General features: G+C 37.2%; 2 protein-coding genes across 2 annotated transcripts; both read right to left on the bottom strand.

Moving 5' to 3' along the window:
- Window positions 1-656: 656 nt before the first annotated feature.
- On the bottom strand, window positions 657-2398 carry LOC141673048 (BTB/POZ domain-containing protein At5g41330-like). Its single transcript, XM_074479777.1, has one exon. It carries the CDS (start codon window positions 2219-2221, stop codon window positions 818-820), a length of 1404 nt encoding a protein of 467 aa, XP_074335878.1. The 5' UTR covers window positions 2222-2398; the 3' UTR covers window positions 657-817.
- A 1442-nt stretch (window positions 2399-3840) lies between these two features.
- LOC141673128 (uncharacterized) lies at window positions 3841-4575 on the bottom strand. Its single transcript, XM_074479861.1, has one exon. The coding sequence runs from the start codon at window positions 4573-4575 to the stop codon at window positions 3841-3843; it is 735 nt and encodes a 244-aa protein (XP_074335962.1).
- Window positions 4576-10484: the final 5909 nt, after the last annotated feature.

The raw sequence follows: 10484 nt of genomic DNA on the forward strand, positions 1-10484 counted from the left end.
AACTGCAGCCCTAGTAACTTCCATCTCTTCACCGTATACTTCAAGGAGCAGAATTTATCTCCCAAGAATGATGGTCACCTTCTCGCCAATAACATATAACCGCCTCTTTAATATATAATTCAAACTCATAAAAAACCTGAAGCAACCGGTCACAACTTTATTGTGCAGCCTAAATTTAAGGTCTTGAATATATCCAGAATCAGGCAACTAACGAAGTCCATTACATATACCTTCAAGCTTTAATAAAAAATTTCTGGTTGTAATATGTATCATAGAAGAGCCATTTACAACGCCATTCACAAGTAGCGCCTGCTGTGGTAGCAAATGCTTTACAAAAAATACATTTCCAAATTCACTTGCAGATAAGCAAAACTACTCTTCAGAGAGCACTAGCTAATCAGGATTTGTCTAGCTTCTGTTTCCTTCATCACCACTGGAGAGACATAAACTTCATGTCAGCGAAAATCCATGGTGACACAGGGGCACATATATAATACGGGCCTATTCATAATAAGAGAGCATCATGAATAGTTGCAGATCTATTGCTTTAAGAGGGTGAAATTAACAATGATGTAACATAATCCAGTGAACAAGTTAGGAACTACATTACGTTTATATACTACATATTATTATGCAGGTATTCTAAGAAACACAAGTGAAAGAATATGAGGTCTTGTATAAAACATCAAATACTTGAAATTTTAATATTACAGTCATACACAAATAAAATAAATGGAACATCTGCATAACAAAACAAATTGGTTTTACAATGAATGTAGTTTATCTATCTGATCCTACAAATATGAACGTAAGAAGATTAAAATCCCCTTACTGAGCTCTGCCATACTTCAACGAATTGCTGATCCTTCCTTGTCACAAACATTTTGTTTCCTCCAAACTGCAGATTGGTTATTCGACTTCCTCCCATGTCCTTCTCTCTCCCCATTAGGTTCTTTCTAAAGACTCTCCCGTCCGCATAATTATCAGTCTTCCTCAAAGACCCTACCATGACCTCCGACCACAACTCCAAATTTCCTCCTTTGCTGCAAAACACCTGATTATTGTGACTTTGAATCTTACACCCAACACCTTCTTTCTTTCCAGTCATCGCCTTTCTTTTGTTGCCTAAACACTCCCACGAGTTTTCAGCACCCATATTCCTCATATCAGAGAAGAAAACCTCTCCTGAATTCACACCAACCTTAAATATCGCAGAAAGATTATCCATAACAGTAACATCCGCAAAACAATCAACATTCTCCTTCAATTCCCAAACAACATTACCCGACCTAATATCCCAAAACTTAATATTACCCATTACTCCATGAGGTCCACTATGCGAACCAGAAGCCATTAACAAATTATAACTAGGAACCCAATTCAATTTCGTTGCTGGAATGGCAGAACCAAGATCAGCACCATAAACCTCACAATGACCAATCTCAGCAACCGGACGAAAACTACCCTGCAAATCATAAACCATGATTGCACTCGAATTTCGTCTACCGGACTCAAAACTAGTAAACAAGAAATCAGGTGATGACCCAATTCCCTGCACAGTTGAACTAGACCTAGTCACATTTTCCCAACTCAATGTCTCCCTAACAAACCCTTTTTCGAGATCAAGAATTTGCAACCCTGAAAAATCAGTAGCACCAGCAGCAGCAATGACAGGACTAATAGACAACAAAGAATCAACAGCACTAAATTCAGTCAAAATGGTTGATTTTTTCCTTAATGACCAATCAAAAGATGTAATCTTGCTACCATGTGCAACATGAACAGAACCATAAGGAGTTGTAGACATACAATTAGGCTCATCTCTACCATTCAAAGACAAAACTAAAGACTTTTCAAGATTAAAAGCTTCAAATTGAGAAGGGTTAGATAAAGAACCAACAAGAACATCTTCAATCCCATAAAACTTGGCCTCAAAAATCAAATCTTGAAGATCAATACCTTTAGCTTTAGATGAAAGATTCCCAGTTCTCAACAAAGACAACAAAATAGCAAACAATTCAGGGTCTCTATCAATAAAAATCACATTTTTATCATCACAAGCCTGAGAAAGAATTGAATTAGGCCCAGCTAAAGCTAAAGTTTGTTTAGTAGTTTGAAAAAGATGGCCACCAACATCAATGGTAAGAACATTAGACTTAAAATCTTGAGATTTTGATTGAAACCCATGTGAACAAGGTGGTGAAGAAGCTAAAGATGGCATCTTTTTGGATTCTTGATGAGAAATGGTGAAATTTGGTATGAATGTGTGTGTATGTATAGGCTTATATTGAAGGGGAAGAGTCAAATAAAGAAGAGGGAAAATAGGGAGTTAAGTTGGCGGCTTGAAAGAGCAGTCCAAGTTGGACCAGAAGAAGAGAGAAAAACACTCTGTGGAATGTACTTGTGGGATTTGTGTTCTAGGCACATGACATAAATGAGGTCCATTTGTATGGACTTTTACAAAGATTTGCATGTACAATCCAGGGGATGAGTCTAGATGAAATTATTTGACATTTTTGTTTGAATATATTTATGGAATTACAAGTATATTGTCATTTGTCAAACATATAAATATAATGCGGATAAGGGTTCTTTTTATCTGTGTTTTTTTTAATTTGTTGTATTATATTTGTGCACGTAATTAAAAGTTATTTAATCGGATGGTAAAAGTAATTATTTTTTAATTTTAGTACAATTTATATACTTTTAGTCATATTTTTTTAAATAAAATCATTATACTTTTAGTCATATTTTTTAAATAAAAACATTTTTGCTATACGGTTCAAGCACTTTGAAATTTATGCAAAAAAATAAAATATCATATAAGAAAATAGAGAGACAGTAAAAGTTCTATGAGTGTTCTTAAGTAAGACTAGGCTGAAGATATCAAAAGTGTTTTTATGTGGTATAAAAGTGATTACAAACGGTCACTATTCGGTATTGTTTATTACATCTTTTTATATTTATATTTTATATTTACACATGTTCATACATAAGTCGGGGTCTTTTGAAAAACAGCCTCTTCGTTATTTTGAATGAATGGAAGACTGCCGTACATCATACCGTCCCCAGACCTGCTTTTGGAGGATATTATGGGATACGTTTGTTTTGGTTTGGGTTAGAGAGACGATAGGCTTTTGTTAAAAGTTTTAATATTCACTCTTTTTTTACTTCAAATTTTAAAAGGTTGGACTACATAGTTTAAATTTTTTTTGTGAATAAAGATATTATGTTAATATTTTTATTTTACAATTCTTTTAAATAATATTTTAATTATATGATCTGACCGTACCTACGGAAAATTCATAAAACTGTTGTTTCCGGATGAAGGGAGTAATTTATAAATTTCCGAATTATACTTTTTTTCATGACCAAACTGTCGATTTTATTCGCACTTATTCTGTTTTTAGAACTTGACAAAAAAAATATTATATTTTAAGAATTACACCGGTCTATGGTTGAGGCTCTTTTGAATAATAGCCCAATCATATTTAATGGGCCAAACGGACTCAATTCTACAGGCTCCCAAATAATCATTAAAGCCCAAGAAAGACCGTATATTCATTGCAAAATTTAGTTCATAAATTTAATATTGAAAATTAATGTGATACGAGGATAATGAGTACAAAAACTACGTCAAATTATCGCACTTGATATTATGTTTTTACTCTCGTGATCAGTGTTGTAAAAATCGAGAATCGGACCTAATAAATTCAGCTCTCGATTTAGGATTAATTGAAAATTGGGGATTAATCGGAGGGATTCTTGACAAAAAAATATTATGTTCTACTCTAAAAAAATTAAAATATTCTGTTTTTTTTTTAAACTGGAAGATTTTTATTAATCCATCAAATTGTCACTTACAAGATACTCCAACACTGAATGTGGAGGAGTCGAAAAATCAACAAAGCAATTAACATCACAAGGAACTCTAGCAACTGAATGAGCTACCTTGTTGGCTTGCTTTTTAATAAATGAAAGCACAATATCACTACGAGTTCTCAGGACATCACGACACTCTTGGAACACTACACCTGCTTCCAAATAAATCTCAGAAGTCTTATTAATAGCTTGGACTGAAATCAGAGAATCACTCTCTACATCCACATGCTGCAGATCCAATAAACTTGCCCATCTGGTAGCTTCTAGAATTGCAGTAGCCTCTGCTTCCACAACTGGCACTACACCTGCAAACCTGCGTGCTCTAGCTGCAATGAAATTGCCTCCATGATCCCTCAAAACAAGACCACAAGAAAACCATGGGTTACCTAGCACAATGTGAGCATCAACATTGATCTTCAACCTGCCTTCATCTGGCGGACGCCACTTAACCACAACATCTTTATTGGCATGTATAGTCATATTACTCCGGGCCAACTTCAACTTCTGACTGTCACGCCACTGTTTAACCTGAAGTACACTCGACGACATTGCCATCTGGGTCGTCAACATCTTATTCTGCCACACCTTCAAATTCCGTGCTGACCAGATCCCCCATAAGATAGTTGCAATCTGAGCTAACTTTTCAAAAGGTTCCACTGCCAGAGTATTGAGCAGCCATTCTGAACATGACATAATCTGGATGTATCAAAATCTAACCCTAACTCGTTCCAACAACCTTCTGCATAACGACATTCAAGACAGATGTGTCTCAGGTGCTCTACATCCGCATCACATAAAGGACACAGAATAGGGGTATTCACTCCTCTACCTTTCAACAACACACGAACTGGAACATAGTTTCTGCAGACCTCCATAAAAACATTTTAATCTTTTGCGGAACTTGAATTTGCCAAAGTCTTCCCCACCCCCTACTAACCTCAAGCTGTTTGCAGTTACTGAAATGTTGCAGCCAGAATTTATATCCTGATTTGGCACTATATTTCCCATCCAATGAATAACTCCAAGCTATACGATCATGAACCTGACTATTAGGGACATGTATTGCTAAAATATAATTAGCATCACTGCTTGAAAACAAGCTGTGCACCTTGCTAACATCCCACTCACGTCTGCCAGGAGCAAATAAATCACACACTTTTAAGTCACTCACTAAATGGCGATATTGCTCATCTACTCGATAACCTTCCTTACCCCTCAACCAAGCATCTGTACTCACCCTTATGGACCTCCCATCACCCACAACCCACCTGAATCCTTGCATTAGAGTTTCTTTTGCTTGCCACAGTCCTGACCAAACAAAACTAACACCACCACCTCTTCCTGCCTCAAATAAGCTAGACTCCGGAAAATACTTAGCTTTGAATACCCTAGCCACTAGGGAGCTTGGATTATTCAATAAATTCCAGCACTGTTTTCCCAGTAGTGCCAGATTGAACCCTTGAAGATCACGAAAAGCTAATCCACCTGCTTCTTTTGCCATACTCATATTCGTCCAAGAAGCCCAACGTATACCCTTCCTATTATTATTCTGTGAACCCCACCAATAGCTATTCATCATCTTCTCAAGATCACTACACAAGGATTTCGGAAGCAAAAAACATGACATAGCATATGAGGGGATTGCTTGAGCTACCGTTCGAAGTAGAATTGCCTTACCAGCTTTAGACAAACATTTACCACTCCAACTCTGAATCCTACTCCACATACGATCATTTAGAAAACTAAAAACCATTTTCTTTGACCTCCCTATCAACGACGGAAGACCAAGATAATTCCCTGTGCTAATATCACTATGTATACCCAATAAATTCTTCAACTCAACCTGCTTATCCAACCTCACATTCGTACTAAAATATATCCCAGATTTCTGCAAATTAATTGCCTGGCCTGAATGTAATTCATATCTCTGAAGAATCGACTGAACCTCCACAACCTCTTCAACTGTAGCTTTACAAAAGAAAAAGCTATCATCTGCAAAAAGCAGATGCGTTATTGCCGGAGCCTGCGGATAGATTTTACACCCTTTAATCCTACCTTCATCAGATGCATTCTTTAACATACGAGAAAGCCCCTCTATACAAAATAGGAACAAATAAGGCGACAAGGGGTCACCTTGACGAAGGCCCCTAATAGGATTTATAGGGCCTAACTGTGAACCATTGAAGCTAATAGAATACGACACCGTTGTGACACATAACTGAATCCACGCAATCCATCTACTGTGAAACCCTAATTGCCTCATCTGATGAAACAAAAAGCTCCAATCTACTCTGTCATATGCTTTACTTACATCCAACTTCAAAACAACCTCACCTTCTAACCCTTTCTTTTTCTGCTTCATGAAATGCAACAGTTCAAAAGCTAATAAAACATTATCCATGATGTTTCTTCCCGGGACAAAAGCTGATTGATTATCAGAAATGATACCCGGCAAAATAACTTTCAATCGATTAGCTAAAACTTTTGCTAGTACCTTGTAAAGAACATTACATAGTGCTATGGGACGTAAGTCTTTTAATTCCTCTGCATTATCTTTTTTAGGAATTAACACTATATTCGTATCATTCAAACCAAGAGGAAATGCCAGATCTGTAAACCACTTCGTGCACGTCTGAAAAATATCATCACCAAACAAATTCCAGAAATGTTGATAAAATGCTGGATTTAAGCCATCTGGACCAGCACTTTTATCCGGATGCATTTGTTTGATTGCAACTGAGAACTCCTCTTTTGTAAACTCAGATATAAGAGTACGATTTTGGTCTTCTATAATAACAGCTTCATGCACCTCCATGTTACCCCTCTGAATGCTATCAGATCCACCAAAAACTTGAGTAAAATAATTCTTGACAATTGCACACATATCCTCATGCTTACTGACTATATCTCCATTTGCATCTTTAAGATAACTAACTTGATTCTTCTTCTTCCTACTAGACGCATACGCATGGAAGTACTTCGAGTTCGAATCACCATCATGTAACCAAAAAGATTTAGCCCTTTGCTGCCAATAAGTTTCCTCACCTAACAACAAATCTTCGAGAATCTTTTTTTCTGCAAAGTACTTGCCTGTTGTTACCTCATCTGCACAGTCCTCAAATGCTAAAACCAACTCCTTTTGTTTTCTTATTTTCTCCCGAAATTTGTTAAAAAACCTTTTACTCCATTTCTCCATAAAACTCGACTGTTATTCCCAGTGGACTAACAATGAGATTTACAGAAGGGGGGTTGAATGTAAATCTCAAAACTTTTTCAAGTTTTGAGCAGTTTCTAAGGCTAAGTGTTTGAGTGATCAAATGTGTGTGAATTGCTTGAAGCTAATGCAGACAGATATATATTCAAACACAAATGCAATGAACACAAAGAACTTAAAAACTTTTCTGGTGGATTTGTTGTTCCACCAGAGATGTGTTATTTCAGAAAATCTGTGATTCAAAAATTAAATCACAGCTGCTTCCTAGTACAAACTAGATGATTTTCTCTTTTGATATTTCTAAACAACTCAGGAAAATTCACATCTAATTACTAGCTGCTACTTGGTTTATATATCACCAAGTTTACAAGTGAAGACAAAACTGTAAAATATAATTAAAAAGCTTCTTCACTTGTTTCTTCTTCATTTCTCTGTCTAATGCAATTTAGGATAATCTGTAGATCTTTGAATACTTCCTTGTTTGCATCAGAATGGAAATGCTGCATTTTCTTGATTCCTCCAAGAGGCTTCCACATTCCAGTATGTCTCTGTCAACCCATGTGCCTCTGTCAGCTTGTGAATTGTCACTATCAACTGCTAATGAACTAAGCATCCGTTGAAGGCTTCATCCGTTGAGCCTTTATCCGTTGATGCATTATCAGTTGAAGTCTTTATCCGTTGAAGCACTTATCCGTTGATGGATATTATCCGTTGAAGCATTTAGAGACATCCATTAAAGCTTTGTTTCTTATCCGTTGAAGGTCTTCAATATCCGTTGACACTCCTTCACTTATACAAAATTACAAGGCGTGAAATATTTACCATTAGCCCTCCTATTTGTACATCCATTAGTAGTCAACATGACTGATTGTTTCCTAACAACATCTAAGAATTACAGCTTGAAACTAGAGAGTGAAATGTGCTACAATACCAAACTTATTGCTAAGTAAGGCTACTCCTTCAACGGATAGCCAGGATGGTCTTATCCGTTGAGGCTACAAACACTAAATTTCTACTTAAGTGTTTTGCTTAACTTATCATCAAACTAATACACATAATCCTAACAATCTCCCCCTATTTATGTCTACTAGAACTGTAGGCATAAATTTGGGTTCAGCTTGATGATAACAAAACACTTAACAAATATATAAACTGTAACAAAGCAGAAATTCAAAAGTGCTACAAAAGTGTATATGCTGAGATGAAATTGAAGAATTACATTGTTTCCAAGGGTGCTCCTTTAGCCTGAGCAAATTACTTTATTTTCCTCTGATCCCTGGTTTTCTTTCCTAGCCTCCTGTCATTCTCCTCTATTTGAAGTTGAAGTTGTCTGTAGAATTCAGCTTCATCTTCTTCATTGATATCTAACTTAGATTGCATATCCTTGAGAGTTTCATTACTGGAAATCTTTAGCTGATCTTCAATTCTGAAAAATCTTCTGACTCCTTTGTTGTCTCTGAATTCCATCAACCAATGAGGTGATTTGTGAATTGTAATTCCTCTTTCTTGAATGAGTAAAGTTCTAGGCAAAGCATTGGGCTCCCTCCAAGTTTTCCTTATGTTGGCAATCTTGTTGAGAATTTCAGTCTTGGCAGTCCTGGTAAAGCCATAATCCCTTTGTATGGCTGAATAGACTCTGATCAAGGTAGAGTAGCCTTCATTCAGAATTCTGTAAAGAGGCCATGTTCTTTCCCCAGCTCCTTTGTATTTGAACACTAGTCTTTCTGGTAGCTGTCTGTAGGCAGCTATTCCCCTTACATCCTCCAGCTCATCCAGATAGAGTTTAATGTCTGAAAATTCTTTTATGTCACAGATGTGAACATAATCATCTTTAGAAATTTGAGGTTTAGGCTTAGGTATCTATGTGAATTTGATTGAGGCTTTAGAGGGTGTTGATTTAGTTCTTCTTTTCTGCTTCTTTGGTGGTGTAAAAGAGGTTAGGAAGGTGGGCAATTTGATGGTGTCCCAATCAATTGGTTCCTCTTTGGGAATGATTGTTTCACCATGAATGTTCATGAAGGGGTCAGGTACAATGAGTTCAGGAATAGAGGGTAGTGGTTTGGATATTGAATTGGTTTCTTCAGTCTCATCCACCATCTTTCTTTTTGCATTGACCTTCTTTCTTTTCCCTTTCTGCCATTCTTCCTTACTTCTTTCCTCCATCTCAGTTCCAACCATGTTCCCCAAAGCTTCATCTTCACCTTTGTCTTCAATTACTTTCTGTACTTCAGCCTGACTTGACTTTAGCTATTTTTCAAGCTTTGCTTGTGCTCTTTTGTCAGCCTTTAGCTGTTTGGCTTCTTCCTTCAACCTTTTGGTTTCTTCCCTCTTGGCTATTGAGAATTTGGGATGTCCTTGCATCACACATATGCTCTTTCCCTCTCTGAAGATAATAGCCATGTTTCTCCTTACATCCTCATCCATGGACTCTTTGAAATCTGCAATTCTTCTCCCTAAAACCTTGTTCTCATCAGCTTTTGGAAGAGGAAAATCCACCTCTTTTAGAGGATTATTTGTGGAGTCCTTATTGGATCTGTTGTTGGGCTTGAGAACCATAGGTTTCAGATCTTTGGAAGAAGTTTCTCCACCCTTATGCCTCCCTACTGGCTTGAGTTCCATAACAATTGATTCCACTTTTGTGCTATGCTTCACATATTGTGATTGAGAAGTTATAGAACCAAATATCAGTTGCATCTTTTCATCAATCTTCTTTCTTTGCTCTTGGACTTTCAATTCAGCTGCTGCCCTTTGACTTGAATAGGTGAAGAAGTTGTGATAACATGAACTAGCACTTGAGAAATCTGAACTGTTGTAGATGGTTCTCCTTCCCCTTCCCTTTTATTCTCCCCCTTTTTGTTATCATCAAGGGTAGGGGTCAAGCCTTGTGCTTGTGCCAGCTGCATGAGTAGATTAGTTTGAGTTTGTTGATTCTGAAGAATGGTGACCATAGATTGTTCAATGATTTGAACCCTATCTTCCAATCTGGCCAGCCTCTTGTCAGCATCAGATGCTTTCCTCAGTCTCCCCAACAAATCTTGCATGGTACCATAGGGCATAACTGAATCCAATTTCTCAGTATTGTAGGATTTCAGATCAGCAATTTCCAGCTTGAGCTCATCCACACTTAGATTTTGCTGGTAATGCTGCAACTGCAAGAGATGCAGAGATTCCAGATGAGCTTGAAGAATTGACTTGGTACCAGCATCCTGAGTCTCCTGAAGGGCCTGCTGAATTGCCATGACTTGTCTGACCAAAGTGACACCAAACTCTCCTGGTGTTGATGGTTTTGCCCATGCCCATGCAGGAAGATCAGGAACAGAACTTGGGCCTGCTACTCCCCCTAAGTTCATGCTCTCATTCAAAGAATTAGAGTCATCATAATTAGAAT

Source organism: Apium graveolens, chromosome 7 (genome assembly GCF_009905375.1).
Source record: "Apium graveolens cultivar Ventura chromosome 7, ASM990537v1, whole genome shotgun sequence".
NCBI lineage: Eukaryota > Viridiplantae > Streptophyta > Magnoliopsida > Apiales > Apiaceae > Apium > Apium graveolens.